At 39.2% G+C, this 16,485-nt stretch overlaps 1 protein-coding gene across 2 annotated transcripts in view; it reads right to left on the bottom strand.

The window, feature by feature from the left end:
- Positions 1–16,485, bottom strand: part of ABCB1 (ATP binding cassette subfamily B member 1) — an 85,479-nt gene that overhangs the window by 28,885 nt on the left and 40,109 nt on the right. Inside the window, exons 9-20 of one of the 2 annotated variants that reach the window (XM_088797779.1) lie at positions 15,368–15,539; positions 13,382–13,495; positions 13,123–13,233; positions 12,815–12,940; positions 12,503–12,706; positions 11,662–11,671; positions 11,501–11,595; positions 8,619–8,780; positions 7,619–7,795; positions 6,983–7,129; positions 4,203–4,310; positions 1,346–1,423 (exon numbers count right to left, since the gene is read on the bottom strand). In XM_088797779.1, coding sequence (XP_088653905.1) covers positions 1,346–1,423; positions 4,203–4,310; positions 6,983–7,129; positions 7,619–7,795; positions 8,619–8,780; positions 11,501–11,595; positions 11,662–11,671; positions 12,503–12,706; positions 12,815–12,940; positions 13,123–13,233; positions 13,382–13,495; positions 15,368–15,539 — 1,504 coding nt within the window. Of the gene's footprint in view, positions 1–1,345; positions 1,424–4,202; positions 4,311–6,982; positions 7,130–7,618; positions 7,796–8,618; positions 8,781–11,500; positions 11,672–12,502; positions 12,707–12,814; positions 12,941–13,122; positions 13,234–13,381; positions 13,496–15,367; positions 15,540–16,485 lie in introns of both variants that reach the window. The other variant, XM_074340683.2, reaches the window with a different exon arrangement.

Raw genomic sequence — 16,485 nt, 5'->3', positions numbered from 1 at the left:
TATCATTTTCCCCAAAAATATTAAGGAAAGAAAACAGAGTATTATAATTTATTACTGTATGCATCAGTTTGCTTTTTAAAATTGTTAAGCCCCTAAGTGCCTCCCCACTGGAATGTAACTTCCTTGAAGACAGGATACATTCAGGTTTGAATGACTTACAATACTTACGCCTTGTAAGCAGAAGACACTTAATGTATGACGGCTGGACTTAGTAATTTATGGAGAGGGCATTACATAAACCATCCGTTCGTCTTCAAAGTGCCATGGGCCTAGGAGTTGGCCTGGGGGCTGGTGGGGTAAGAGGGTGTTTGGTCCCCAGCCCAAGGTCAGCCTCAAGTCCAAGTGGAACCTCGGCTATAACTATGGTATGACTGCGAGTCTTAGGACAGGACTCACCATCAAATCACTCATAGATTCAGTTCTGGATCCACCAGTCACTGGCCAGCAATTCCCTAACTATGGCTTCTTTTTAGGTGGCAGTGGTAGGTGTAGGAAAGGACCGAGGAACCAAAGACTGCTGGGAAAATGTGAATGTCCTCTAGAAATCCTGACAGAGCAAATTGCTTCTCATCCAGGGTTCACCCTGGCATATCTAGGGCATCCTTTGGAGCACCATTGTATTCACTGGCAAGTGATCAGTGATTTTTTAATGGAAAGTTATATTACAAAGGTACATACAAAATGTTCATGATTGTTAAAGAAACTTTCCTGAACTGGGCTGCTTTGGGTTACATTCCCAGAATCTCCCCTCCCCTTTGTCCCAGGAAAATAGTCACATCTGTCTGTTAGGGTTTTGAAGGTATGAAAATGTGAGCGGCATTAAATTTAGTCATTATCAGCTAGTAACACTGCAGCTTGAATTGGTCTACCAGTCCAGCCCCAGCAAAAAACAAAACAAAAACTTGGCATTGAGGAAATGGGCTGTGGGGATGAATTTTGATTTGTGGAAAGAAAGGGTAAAGAGGGAATTACTTGGTGGGACGAAACACAAGTATCCTGGGTTTCCCAGGGGAAAGAAGGAAAGAAAGAGAGGAAAGGGATGACAGATATTGAAGATCGTGTCTGCCTACTCTGCCTGCAGCTGCTGAGACAAAGGCTGGAGGTGAATCTGCTCTGGAAACTCTGTCTCCCAGTAATCTTGTGCCTGCCCACTGCAGACAGACAGACAGCAGGGCCTTTGAGCCTGTGCCTGGGCAGTGGTTCAGTTGCATCTGTAAGATGCGAGTGAGGGAAGAGTAATGCAGAAGCTGCCCTGAGTAACCTGACGACACTCCCACTGCCTGACCCCATGGAGCCCAAGTGGGGAGTTCTGAACATCCAGGGGCACGATTCTCCGCAGACATACCTGTCTCAGAATGGATCTGAACAGCCTGTATCGAAGCCGCTTGGTGAGGATCTCTCCTGCTTTGCCAAACGTGTAGCCCTGTGAGGAATAAAAACATACCACAAGTAAGGGGACGTGTCAGAGACCCAGCCACTGACCACACAAAAGGAGAGGGACTTGATGTCATTGCTAACGAGGACACTAGACAGTCAGAAAGCCTAATTTTAAGGGTTGTCTACATGATGATGCCTGTATACTATGGCGCCTAACTGCACTGGTGGCATAGCCAGGAGCCCGGTTTTAAAACTGACTCTGCCACTCTCCAGCTAACTGGCAGGCCCATCAGGGATTTTTTTTTCAGAAACGTGTTTCTTTGTCCTCAACTCCCACCCTTGCTGATTTCTCCCAGTGAACCAGGGTCTGTCACTCAGGAAGCTGGAGTTGTTCCCAAGTCAGGGGACACTCTAAACAGGGTGGTTATATGATGTATCATCCAAACCAGGACAGTTTTGAGAGTGAAAAGGGGTATAATTAATTATACCAGGACCTGAAGTGCACTGAGAAAACAGGAATATATAGTCACCCCGCCATAAAGGATGCAGAGAACAAAGACATCAAATTCTTAGTGTCCAAGTTTAAAAAAGCCAAAGCCTAGGAGAAAAATGGGTTGGAGAAGAAGCCTTACTGAGAGAGTTTTCTGCACTACTCCTTCCTACCTTCTGTATCTGAGAGGAAGAAAGGAAGTTATCCGGAGAGAATAGGGCAAGCTCTGTTTGTACGGCTGTGTTGGGCCACATCTGGGGGGAAGGAGGACAGAACTCTCATCCCAATGAGTTTGGGGATGCAGGACTAATGGAAAGCAGTGCTCCCTGTCTTTCTGGAGCTCTGAGAAGGGGCAGTTTGCAGAGGAGGTCTGCCACACAATGGTGTGGGGAAAGCGGGTGGAAATGGCTGGATGGTGCCTCAGGAGAGGAGACACCCTCCCATCAGCCCTGAGTCAGCAACCAGGCCTGCACTGTGCTCCCAAGTAGCGTGTTGGACACTATAGAGAGAGAGGGAAGACACAGATGCAAAGAGCACAAGTGAAGAAAGAACCAGTTCTTCTACGTGGTCCTGATAAAGGGGACAGCCAGGCTGGACTCTATAACTCAAGTCCAGATGAGCAGACCATCGCCGGCCACCCAGTGCTGTACTGTGGCATAACCCCTCTGCTGACACAGATTGCCAACCTCGGCAGGAAGTGATGGAGAATTAGATTAATTGAGTTTAAGCCTAAAATTACTACAATGATTACACTTACTTGGAGATGAGCAGATTACGGTTTCTGCTGTTAGACTGAATGAAAAGTAAGATGTCTTGCCCACAGGCATAGTACTGTTGTTACATGGGAGACAACATAACGAGGGAGAGCTAAGGGTTGTGAAGTGCTTCCTCTGACACTGTACTTTACATATGTTCTCTCATTCAATCCTCATGACAATCCTTTAATCACCATACTATAGAAGAAACTAAAGTTTAGAGATGTTGGTAGGTTGCCAGAGGTCAGTGCTAGGGTGGCAGGGTTAAAATCGGAACCCGGATCTATGGGACTCCTACCAGAATGGGAACCCAGAGCCTGAGATTTCATCACACACTGAGCTCCCTCCTTATGTTTCTAAATGAGGAGCTGGGTATTCTAGCATTAGGCTTGGTGCCATGTTTACACTTCTGAGGCTCTGTAACTCAGTGTTCGTTCTCACCTTGGTTTGCCAGGCAAGGCAGGCTCTGGTCTCCCCACACATCCTCGTGTTACAAAGGTACTGCTTTAACCACGTCGGCTTCACCGATCCCTATCTCCAAAGTTTAAGGGACCAGCTCAAAGCCTTCCTCCCTCCAAACTCCTCAACCAAACTTCCCTCTCAGCAATCTTTACCTTACTCCAACTCCTACCGTGTTTCCCCGAAAATAAAACCTAGCCGGACCTTCAGCTCTACTGTGTCTTTTGGAGGAAAATTTAATATAATACCTAGTATTATATTATATTATATTATATTATACCCGGTCTTATATTATATTAAAATAAGACCAGGTCTTATATTAATTTTGCTCCAAAAGATGCATTAGAGCTGATGGTCTGGCTAGATCTTATTTTGGGGGAAACACGGTGTGGCATTAAGAGTTGGCATGCAATGTTGTCTATGGTTAGTGTCACATCTAAGGTCAAATTCCCCAATGAGACTTTAAGAACTTAATAACGAAGGTGTTCAGTCTCAGTCTTTTTCTTTTGTACCTCCTATATAATGTCCAGACAATGTTCTATTATAAATATTAATACATGCTTACGACATGTTAAATAAAGAGACCGATTCAGAATTTTATCTTAAAAAATTATATGTGGTTAACAATTCATTCATTCAACATGTGATTGTGTTTGTAACTGCCTCAAACACACATTAATTAGCTCTTTTTAATCATCTAGAGGCAGGTACCATTATCCCTACTGTACATGAGGAAACTGAGGCTTAGACAGTGTAAATCACTTATTTGTCCAACGATACAAAATTGGAAACTGGTTCAACTTGTACTCAACCCTAAAACTCTTAACACCAAAACCCATACTGCCGTACCATACTCATCTTTTAGAGCACTTAATTCCTTTTCTCTATTCCCCTCATTAATACTTCAGCTGGGGGAGGTGAGGGTGGAGAGGAGGAAAGCATGTGAGACAGAGAAGCAAAGCATCTTTGTTTTCAATATCAAAAGAAACTCGGCTGCTAATAGCCCTGTTAATACAGGAGCAATTCTACTAAAAAGCACATGACACAGATGTTTATAAATTCCCACATTTGAATAATGATGCCTTTCTCAAAATGAATAAAGTGAAAATGTAAACAATTACCTGAAGGAAAAATGTAATAAAAGAAATAATTCCAAGCATTAGAAACAACAGTGAAAACATGTTACTGTTCTGTCGTTTTGTTTCAGGATCTTCCTGTCTGGTGAAAACCTGTTAAGAAAATATTTAAATGGTATCAATTCAATCACTGAAGAAGTCACTGGGTCTGACCCATTCCCCCTGTGGCACAGTATTTGGGGGTCAAGAAAGCCACTGTACAATGGTGGTTGGGGTTGGCTTCCTTAATCCCATATATTCTCTTCCTTAAAGGCCAATAATGGGTCTCTCAATCACACGTAAATCAATCCAACACTTTTTCTGCTGATAGTCCCCTTGGAGTATTGAGTGCCACAAGTGCCACACCCACTATGTAAAGTAGAACTGAGAATGAATACTCTCTCCTTTGGTGGGAAATTATATTGTATTGCAATTCATTATGTTATAATTTGGACACTTCAAACTGTCCCAAGGTGTCTGGAGACAAATCTGCTGATGTGGTTTTGGTGAACTAGAGAGACGTGCACATGCACTCAGCCCAGCTCTTTCAGAAATAAAGGCAGTTCCTTGAGCCAACCTTCTTTGTAGGATAGTCAGTTCAATAGCCAGTGGGGAATGATAGCCAGCTGACCCAACACCACACATGGAGACCTTTCTAGAAATGGTCAGAAGAGCTAATAGGATGTCTTAGGCTCCAGGAACACAGAGAATAATTGTTCCAAAAAAAAACAAGAACACAAACATTGCCCTTCACAGTGGGCCAAAATCAGTCTTGCAACACAGCCACATTCTTAACTGAATCCAGACAACATTATCCTTCATAAAGGAGAAAAGCTTTTCAGAAGAAATTAAATTAATTTTTCTTGATTAGTCATTCCAACAAAAATAATAGCTACCAATCAGTGACCTCCTGCTTTGTGCCAGACATTAGGGTAAGCAAATTCATGTATACTATTCCTTTTATCCTCATAAACACCTTTTGAGGTTTGTTTTATTATCATCACTATTTTAGAGGAAAACTGAAGCACAGAGAGGTTAATTAACTCATTCAAGGTAACACAGCCAACAAGCAATGACACAAGGGTACAAACCCAAGCAATCTAAGTAGGAGCCCATAATCTTAAACTCTGTGTTTCAAACCTTTAATGAGGCAGATGGCTGGTTTCCTACCCAATATTTAGGAGCTACTGTGTCAGCCCTGGACCATCTGCTTTCACACCTATTGTTACATAAGGAATGAGGAAAACAGTTAAACCATTCCTAACTAATCCAATTCCATTGTTTTCTGATGATGCCATTGTCTACCTCTCTATCTGCAAGGCAAATGTTAGAATCCACACACTACTCAGTCAAATGTTTATGTAAAGTTTTAACATGGCTACTTTTGTATTACAATGGCATGGATTGAGTATTTGCAACAGAGATCTATAGCATGCAAAGTCTAAAATATTTACTATCTTTCCCTTTGTAGAAAGAGTTTGCTAATTCCAGACCTAGAATGAGTAATTGGACACTTTAACTCCTCTTGGTAATTTTTCAGAACCTAGAACAGAACTTGGCACAAGGCAGACACTGAAAATACATTTCTTGAATGAGTACATTAAACATATGAATGTCAATCTGAAATAAATTAGCCAGGCCTGGGCAGACCTGAATATTTATGTTTTTTAATTTACTTTTTTTAAATATTGGTTTCAGGTGTACAAAATATAATGATCGACATTTACACCCCTCACAAAGTGATAACCCCCCTCTTCCAATCTACTACCCCTCTGACATCGTATATAGCTGTTACAATTCCATTAACTCTATTCCCTATGCTGTACTTTACATCCCCTGACTATATATGTGTATACACTCACACACACACACACGTATGTTACATAAGGTGTGTGTGTGTGTGTATTTAATTATAGTTGACATTCAATATTATTCTACTGCAGCTTCAGGTGTAGGTCAGGTATCTAAACAATCTATTAAATGATCTCCCGATAAGTCCAGTATCCATCTGGCACGCTACATAATCTATGCAACATTATTGATTATATTCTCCATACTGTATTTCACATCCCCATGACTATTCGGACTACCAATTTGTTTTACAGGTTTTGTGATGTAATCAAATGTTGGTGTTTGGCCTATGTTTTGTGTAGCAATCAATCTCTTTTTTCTAGAAATTAGGGCAAGGGTTAGCTTGATATTTGAATATCTGTCACTAAACAAAAAGCATTCCTGCCTGGATTGCAACTTTATTGTTGAAAATGCCATCATTAAAAACAGGTGCAACCAACATATGATGATCTCAATCTTTCAGAAGCCATTCCATTTGTTTTCATCTTAACGCGTGGGATGGACATATTACAGAGGCAGCACACTAGGCCTGCTCATGTCCTGACAAGTGCATATGTTAGAGAACAGCTCCCTCTCAGGCCACTCGGACCAATACACCTAGAACTAACTACACTGGTGATAATGACAGTTCATGAGCTTTTACTCAGAGCCCAGTGATGGCAGGTAAGGGACCGTCACCTAGTTGGTTTCATTGACTACTTCAGGGATCTGGTCCCCAGGGCCCAAGTAGAAACTGGCTTGCAGAACAAAGGAAGATTAAAAAAATTAGCTTTCCTATCACAAACCACACTTCTGTTCTTACATCTTCAAACTGTTTAATTTCACATGAAGGTCTGTGGTTTTTTTGAGACTTTTGTATACAATTACAAATACAAACAGTTCATGTTTCACTCAGGACTCAAAAGTAAATCCAAAAAGTAAACATAAACACTTACCCCTATGATCTTTGAAAATATTACTGAAAATGCTGGTTGCAGGCCTCCATTTATAATGGCACAAAATACACCAACCACAAAATAAGGCCATTCAGTTGCATTCATTTTCAAAATCCTCCAAAAGCTAACTGGAGGTATATTTTCATCCTGGAAAACAAAATATTACAACAGGCTAGTTAAAAAAAGATACTTAATTGATTTAATAACAGTTGTTCCATGTGCAGTTGATGGTTATTTAATTTTTTTTAAAAAAGCACTGACAGATTCTATTACTTCACTATTTTTTAAGAAATAAATGTTTCCACAAACATTTATCATTTGGGACACGACAAGAATATTTGCAAGTAGGGATAAAAGAATAGAAATGTTTATATTCGAAGATCCATTATACTCTGTCTCTTTACATTATACCTAAACTCTAATTCTAAAAATTTTGCCCTATAAATTCTCATTCACAAAATCTAACCCAAGTCTAAAAAGTTGAAATTTTGGTTTGTGGAATGCTCTGCGGGATGGCACAGAAGGATTCTGGATAACCCTTTCTTGTTCCCACTCCTACCCCAGCCCTAGCCCACCAATCTAGGAGAGCCACAGCGGGAGGGCTGAAGACATAAAAGTCTACATCCTCCTCCATACCAAGGCCTCTTTTGTGCTAAGCTTTCTCTCTTGGCCTGGTGTTGCAGGGGTGCTCTTGCAAGTTGATTTTCTTCTTATTAAACTGGATTCTGAATCCTTTGGAGACATTTCCAAGGCATCTATTTCACTTTTGGTTTCACCAGTTACATTTTCGAACTCAATTTCATTTCCTCTTGTCTAAAATAAGCAAGACACATGCATAAGCTGGTTAGGCTCAGTTAACCAATGAAAATCAATCACTATAAATCAGATAAAGGAAAATGGTAATCTGAGTAAATACAGGAAAGGATAAAGTCAAACGGTTTCTTTTTGTGTGTGTGTGTAATATATTTGAAAATTAAAACCACTGACTAAGGAGGATGCCCAATAAATATGCTGAAATAATATGGTATCCATTCCATGTAGCTTATCTAGTCACCTCCTTTTTCTGGGTATTTTTGGCTCAGTCATGTTTTCTTTGGACCAGTGCTACCAACAGAAACATGGAGCAAACCATACTGTGAGCCACAGTTGTTATTTAAAATTTTCTCACTAGCCACATTAAAAAATGTGAGAGAAGTAAAATCAATTTTAATAATATATTTTATTTAACCTAATATATCCAAGATATTAGCATTTTAACATGTAATCAATGTAAAAACTTAGTTTGCATTCTTTTCTTGTCTTCAGAATCTGGGATGCACTTTCTACTTACAAACGTTTCAATTCAGGTTTACCACCATTGTGCTTAATAACCACATGTGGCCAATGGCTACTATAGTGTATAGCTCCCTTTGAAACCTTTTAAAACTTTTCTTTAACTTTCTCTAATTATTCTTCTTACTTTTCCTTCCTTTAAAGAGAAAAGAATATACATCTAAAACATTGGTCTAATCCTGAATCTCCCAAGTATTTTTTTCCCCCATTTCTCAAAAGATAATCAAGTTAATTAACATTTATTTATAGCACTAAACAGCAAAATCACCACATACTTTAGGAAAATTTTTGAGTTAGACTCTACCTGCATTGTAACAAGTTTGAAGTAAATGCCTTTCTCTTTCATGAGTTCATCATGATTTCCTTTCTCCACAATAACTCCGTTATCAAAACCAGCGATGACATCAGCGTTACGAACTGTAGACAACCGATGTGCTATCACAATGGTGGTCCGGCCTTTTCTGGCCTAAAGAGAGGAAAATTTGACTTTTGAATACATGCAATTACATGCAAAAATTATATGCAAAAAAACAATTACATGCAAAAATCCATTCACTCAATTTGTATTTACTGGACACTGTAAAACCATCCAAGCTATATAAGGCAGTCCCTGGCTTCAATAAATGTGTATCAAATGATAATGGTTGAAATGGTGTTTTATTATAATAAATATAAGCATAAATATGATAATCATATATTAATATTATGTACACCTCTAAGTATTTTACTTAACCTCTGTCAGCCTAAGTTTATAGTAATAATCAGGAGCTTATGAAGTAAAAACCCTACGGCCCAGGCATTAGCCAATCAGAGCAGATGCAGGCCAGTGAGCTGTACTGATGCACCAGCCAGCAGTCAGTTCTGGGAATCACAATGTGCTGTTTCACAGGACACTTGCATGATCAAGATGGACCACAAGTATGAGGCAGCAAAGTGCCGACTTCAGTGTCAAATAGATCTGAATTCAAATCTTAGTTCTGCCATTTATGAATTCCAGGATTTTATCCAAATCTTTTAACCTGTGTGAGGCTCAATTTATTAACATATAAAATGGGGATAATAGTACTCATTTCTTAGAGTAGTTGTGATGACTAAATAAAATAATATACATGAAGCATTGTGATGTACACGCAGTAAGTACTTAATATATGATACTTATGCCTAGATGAAAGCAGTATGGAAACATTGAGGAACAGTGTAAATGTTTTTACAATCTCATTTTTATTTTGATATGAAACAGAGCCAGGTAACCAGAACTTGTCAGATTTCTTTAGCATTTGTAACTTTCCCAATGCTTAGGATTTTTGTTACTCTGTATGTCTCTCCAGGTACTAACAGTAAAATTCTCAAAACAAACTAACAAAGAAAAGGTATCAGTATCAATATGAAAAGGGAAGTAGAAAACTCTGAGAAGAAAAAAAATTATATGTAGAAAACTTAGGTGGTAGCAACTAGAAAGACAATGAATGGCTCAATTCTTTGGATGTTTTCAAGAAAAGAGGCGCATGTGGAATTCCACACCCCAAATTCACATTCTAAAGAAAAAGGATTACTAAATGCAACCTTTTAAATTGTTTTTAGTTATAGTTTAATACACAGTTCTTTGTAAACTAAGAAGAAAACACAGATGTGAAATTACAGATAAACAAAGTGAAGGGGGAAAAAGCAGCCATAATCCCATGTGCCTCTACCGTGGTTCACAATATTTTCAGGAACCTGCTTTTTCCTTCCTCAACAATCTATTAAGCACAATGACAGGATATTTAAAGGAATGTGCAGGTTTGTTCTGTTTTCAGAGAGGAGAAGAGTTGGAACAAATCTGAGTTCATCTTTGAATTATACTGTGACACTTCTACTCAGAGTACTTTTGGGTTAAGAGGTGTATCCACATTCCTTGTCCTCGCAGAGGTAAGCTGGTCACCAGAATATGCCAGAGACCAGGCCCACAGTGCCTGGCATAGAATAAGCACTCAGATGGAATCTGATGAATGAGTCATGAACTCAGGCATTGCAGGAAGGTCAAACCTTGTTCAGAGTCAAGGACATTTCATGGCTCACGTGAGTTTCCAACCATTAGAGGTTTCTCATTTCCTGTAGTGTCTGTCTGCATTGGGCATTTAACATGTTAGAAATGAAATGTGAACCTTCAGATTATATTTTCCTCTTGTTGACAACAGTAAATACTCAAAACCTAAAAAACAGGGTTATCTCTAAAGCTAAGTTTTCAAGATTACAATAAAGACCAATTTTCATTTGCGTCTGTATTTTTCATTGTTTAATTTTTAAAATTTGAAAGTACTTTTCAGCGAAAGTTTATTCATCTCTACTTAAAAAAACAAAAACAAACAAAAAAAACCCCAGAAATAAACAAAAATTAAACAAACAGGGGCCGGCCTGGTGGCTCAGGCAATTAGAGCTCCATGCTCCTAACTCCGAAGGCTGCCGGTTCAATTCCCACATGGGCCAGTGGGCTCTCAACCACAAGGTTGCCAGTTCAATTCCTCGACTCCCGCAAGGGATGGTGGGCAGCGCCCCCTGCAACTAAGATTGAGCACGGCACCTTGAGCTGAGCTGCCTCCAGAATGGCTCAGTTGGTTGGAGTGCATCCTCTCAACCACAAGGTTGCCGGTTCGACTCAAGCAAGGGATGGTGGGCTGCGCCCCCTGCAACTAGCAACGGCAACTGGACCTGGAGCTGAGCTGCGCCCTCCACAACTAAGACTGAAAGGACAACAACTTGACTTGGAAAAAAAAAAAACGTCCTGGAAGTACACACTGTTCCCCAACAAAGTCCTGTTCCCCTTCCCCAATAAAATCTTTAAAAAAAAAAAAAATTAAACTGACCCAGAGGCCTAATGATTTTATTTTGATAGCAGAAGGAATCACTAGAAGTGATCAGAAATTTCCTTCTTAAAAAAATAATATTAAGGGGGTGGCTGGTTAGCTCAGTTGCTTAGAGCACTGTGCTCTTAACAACAAGGTTGCCTGTTCGATCCCCACGTGGGCCACTGTGAGCTGCGCCCTCCACAACTAGATTGAAACAACTACTTGACTTGGAGCTGATGGGTCCTGGAAAAACACATTTAAATAAATAAAAATAGATTAAAAGGAATAATATTAAGAAGAACTAATGGTGGGATGTTCTTATGCTTATAAATCAGGTCTATTTGAACTGAGGCTCACAAACCTTATCCAGTGCTGCCTGGACCACTGCTTCACTTTCAGTGTCCAAGGCTGATGTGGCCTCATCCAGCAGAAGGATCTTGGGGTTGCGAACCAGGGCCCGAGCGATGGCGATTCTCTGTTTCTGTCCGCCACTCAGCTGGGCCCCTCTCTCTCCAACCAGGGTGTCAAATTTCTACAACACAGAAAACACATGAGGATTTAGCAAAAGAACACGCTATCTCAGCTCCCACTTTAAGATGGGAAGGAACCCCTCAACACCACCAGTCTCACAGGCAATACAGTCTAGTTCCTTAAAATTTAGCAATAACCAACCCTACTTTTTAAAAATATGACCACGACTAGTTGATGCTGCTAGAGCTTCAAAATCTGAAATAATCTTGATTTCCCTCCTCCAATTCAGTTTCCTAACTTCTTATGCATTAGGTCATCATTCTATTCTTTGAACCTTTAGCAAAACAAAGATCAAGAAGGACTGATATTCATTGCAGCTTTATTTACCGTGGCCAAGACATGGAAACCCAACTGTCCTTCGACAGATGATTGGATAAAGAAGTTGTGGTATATATACATAATGGAATACTACTCAGCCATAAGAAAAGATGAAATAGTGCCATTTGCGACAACATGGATGGATCTTGAGATTATAACGCTAAGTGAAATAAGTCAGACAGAAAAAGTCGAGAACCATGATTTCACTGCCATGTGGTATATAAAACTGAAAACAACAAAGGGACACGACAAACAAATGAAGAAACAAAAACTCATGGACACAGACAATAGTTTAGTGATTACCAGAGGGTAGCAGGGGGGAGGGTGGTAATAGATGAGGGTAAAAGGGAGTCAAATATATGGTGATGGAAGGAGAACTGACTCTGGGTGGTGAACACACAATGTGATATATGGATGATGTATTACAGAATTGTACACCTGAAACGAATGTAACTTTATTAACCATTTTCACCCCAATAAACTTTAATTTAAAAAAAAAAAAAGAAGGACTTACATCAGGCAGTTTCATGATAAAGTCATAGGCGTTGGCTTCCTTCACAGCTTTCTCAATCTCATCCATGGTGACATTTTCACGGCCGTAACGAATGTTTTCGGCTATTGTGGTGGCAAACAATACAGGTTCCTGACTTACCACACCGATAATTTCCCGCAGATACCTGACATTTATGGTTCGGATGTCCTGTCCATCAATACTGACCTGAAATAAAAAGAAGGTGTGAATTTCATACATTGCAAAGTGGTAATGTGTTATCTGCGATGGTGCTGCTAATCGTTGCAGCATTTAGCTCAGCAAGAGCCATCTCACCATGCCCTCGGTAGGGTCATAGAGCCTCTGAATGAGCTGGACTGTTGTGCTTTTCCCACAGCCGCTGTTCCCAACCAGAGCCACTGTCTGCCCGCTCTGAACCGTCAGGTTGAGACCCTGCAAGACCTATCAAGACAAATGAAAAATGAACTTAAAGGCAATACACAGATACCAGGACCATGAACTGACAGTTGAATTTATAACTAGATTTAAATACAGATATTTTGTTTACAATCTCTAAAGGAAAGCATGAGAATCTCTTTATCCGATACATTGCTGAATCATTGATTAATCATTTATCACTGTACCTGAACTTCTTTTCGAGATGGGTAACTGAAGTGAACATCTGTGAATTCCAAATTCCCCTTAATATTTTCTGGTTTGTGCCCATGCTTCGAATAGCTGTCAATGTTTGGCTTCTAAACAGAATAAAATTTCAGAAGATTACTAGGTTACAATAACTACTGTTAGTGCCATTTGTGGAGAGTTGGATCAAGTGATAAAAAAAATCTGCTTTTAACTGGAAACACTTTTAGACAGACGGATAAATAGCCATCCCAGACTTACATTATCAATTATCTTGAAGATTTCGTAAGCTGCTCCTCTTGCATTTGCAAACGTTTCAATGCTTGGAGATGCTTGTCCAACACTAAAAGCCCCAATTAATACAGAAAAGAAGACCTGAGGAATGTAAAGGAAAAACCATCAAGTTCTTAAGATAGAGTTTAGTACAATTTTTTTCATACTTCTGTCTTTTTCTAACACAACTAATTAAATTTTAAAATGGCAAGGCAACATATGAATGAATACTGGGTGTCAAAAATATTTTAAAAGTTTCAGTACCTTTCAATTTAGAATGCAGAATCGTTCTTACTTGCTCAGTGAAACAATGGTATAAGTTCTATAAGACCGGAATATTAGAATATTCTAATATTTCTTGAATGGCCAAGAATTTTGATTTAGGTCATTAGGAAAAGATAGCGGAAACAAACCCTAGGAGATTCAGGAGGTCCAGGTCTGAATTTTGGGTTAAGCACTAACTGGCTATAGATCTTCAGGCAATTCTAGAGTCTCTGGGCTTCAATTTCTTCGTTAGCAAAAAAAGGCAAGATTCTATCTGTTTTCCATAACTGGAAACCTTAGAGTTGGTGTATCAAATGAAACAGTATATATGGAAATATTTTGTAAATTATAAAAGTACGCACACCTAAGACACTGTCTTTATTAGGTGAAGTCTTTTTCCCTCCACCAAACTGTGTTCTCTTTGAGGTCAGATAAACAGGTTTTTGTTTTTTTCATTTTGTCCAAATCAGTTTCTTACTGGTAAAGACTGGACTTTGTTTCTCGTGAGGGTTTAAGACAATAAATGTCAGTATTCATTTCTTAGTAAATCACACAGGGATTATATTACCCAGTAATTTACGTAGAAGGCATTTAGCTAAGTGATTCTACATGCATTTTCTCAATTAGTCCTTACAAGAATACTGTCATTTCCATTTGGTAATGGAGGCTTGAAATGTGTAGATGGCTGCCCCAAATCATACAGCTAAAAGTTGCACAGCTGGAACTTGAACCAAGTTGGCCCAATAGCAAATCCCACGCTCTTACTCACTGTTCTGGATGCTTCCAATTTGTAAGGCAGACCTGGGTTCAGCGAATACTGGATTTAAAACTGCTTACCTACATCACAACCAAGTAGATACTCCTCTTCTCACAACCTAGGTTCACCCACAGCATCACTATCTTAATGAAAGCCTTTTTGGTAAAACCATTCTTAACTAAATAGCCCCACACATTTTGGATGAAGCAACAGTTTGAAAAACAAACAAACAAGAGACTCAAATATATTACACTCACGTTACAAATCTGTTTCCTCAGAAAGGGAACTCTTTTAAGGGACTCAACAAAATACAGTCCATCGTTAACTTGTGGTTGGCCTATGAAAAAGGAACTGAGGGACACTTGTAACAATATGTATTTTATTAGATCAAGATGCAGATGGAGCTTGGTTGCGTATTATTTTATTGTCTTTAAATAAAAAAGGATGACATCAAATGGCAAGCCTTCTATACTTGTACAACAGTCTATAAGGCAGAGTCTCTCTGAATAGAATATTCTTTTAGGAAGAGTAACAATTTATACTTCCATAAATTGGCAAGGTGGACTAGCTGTCATTCAAAAGACTTGGAAAAGAAGTTAAACTGTGTACTTTTCCATTTGTTGTTATGAACAGTAAATCAGAAAATAAAAATGAAGTGCTTAGCATAGAGTCTGACAAAAAGAAATAGTCTCAACAAATGACAGTTCATTCTATGAAGATCGGTGATGTTAATATCATTTAGGCTACAGGATATACTAAGCAAGGGGGATCTCCAAAAAAGACAAAACTGGTTGTTGAATCTAATTTCCTTTCTATTTTTTAACCAATTGGTTCATGTCCCTTTGTGTTATTAAATCGTCCTTCAAAATATATTCTTCAACAGTCAAGCCAACACCACTCAATTTCATTGGCATTTCCAACAGTGATTATTTTCTTAATATAACATCACTTACAGTGAGTACTTGTCCAATAGAATATTCATCTGAGAGGACCAAGGACGTCCCATACCAAAATGCCAGAGCATATGATGCATAGATCAGTAGGAAAGCAGCACCCATAGAAATGTTGGCTGTAATAGCTTTCTTTATTCCAATTCTTTTAGCTTCTTCTAAATTTTTGTTGTACCTGGGAGAAGTAACACAAATTATCACACATACTCATAAGTCTTATGAAATGGGTCAATGTAACATGATGCTTAATGAGGACTTAAAAATGTGCCCAGCCCCATGGTAGGTGTTTTACACATATTTTCTCCTTTTGTCTATACATTGACCTTAGGATGTTAGCACTGTTTCCATTCCTTCTTATAGAAGAGGAAACTGAGGCATGTAGAAATTAAGTAATTTGTGGGGAAGTCTTCTAAAAGCCCCTTCTCTGGTCTTAACAATAGTGAAATAAGTAATGTTTAGCAAACTTCCAGAACTGGCATTGTTTCATACACAAAATAGAAGCTATGAACACTTGTGTTTCCCTTTAAAATCTTCATGCCTTTTAAATTTATTAATAAAATGAAGCTATAATGCTACAAAGTGCTCAACATAATTTAAGTCCTTTAAATCTCTGGATATTATGGAAGCTTTGGAGACAGTTTGCTCCCCATTCTGCATCCCTGGAAGGACCAACTGAGAAAATACACGTGAGCAAAAGAGGTAAGAAACAAAATGGAGACACTATGGTCAAGCTGCTAAATGATTAAAATCAAGTAGTCTAAGGCATGAGGACATGATTCTATTCTTGCTTTAACTAGCCTGGGAACTCAAATTTTTGAACTGTCCAGTTCAATGTCAATGCCCAGATATTTATTTACCTATAAATAACACTGACTACCCACTAAAGGACGCAGGACAAGACCAGACTTCCTGGCACCCATCCCTCACACCACCTGGCATCCATCATCCAGACTGCCTGCCATCTGACTGCTAACTGTTCTGGACTAATCTTGTGGCAAAGAATGCAGGATTGATTATTCTCAAGGATGCGAGTTTTATTATACGAATTCTCAACTTTTCTTTCTTCTTTGGAACACTTCTGGGTTTTGCCTAGCTCTGTTCCCAGTGTGCAAACTCTAAGA

The sequence above is a fragment of the Rhinolophus sinicus genome, chromosome 4 (assembly GCF_057876585.1).
Source record: "Rhinolophus sinicus isolate RSI-liver-muscle chromosome 4, RSI-T2T, whole genome shotgun sequence".
In the NCBI taxonomy this organism is placed as follows: domain Eukaryota; kingdom Metazoa; phylum Chordata; class Mammalia; order Chiroptera; family Rhinolophidae; genus Rhinolophus; species Rhinolophus sinicus.
The sequence above is the reverse complement of the archived record's forward strand: the minus strand, read 5'-3'. Positions and strand labels throughout refer to the sequence as shown.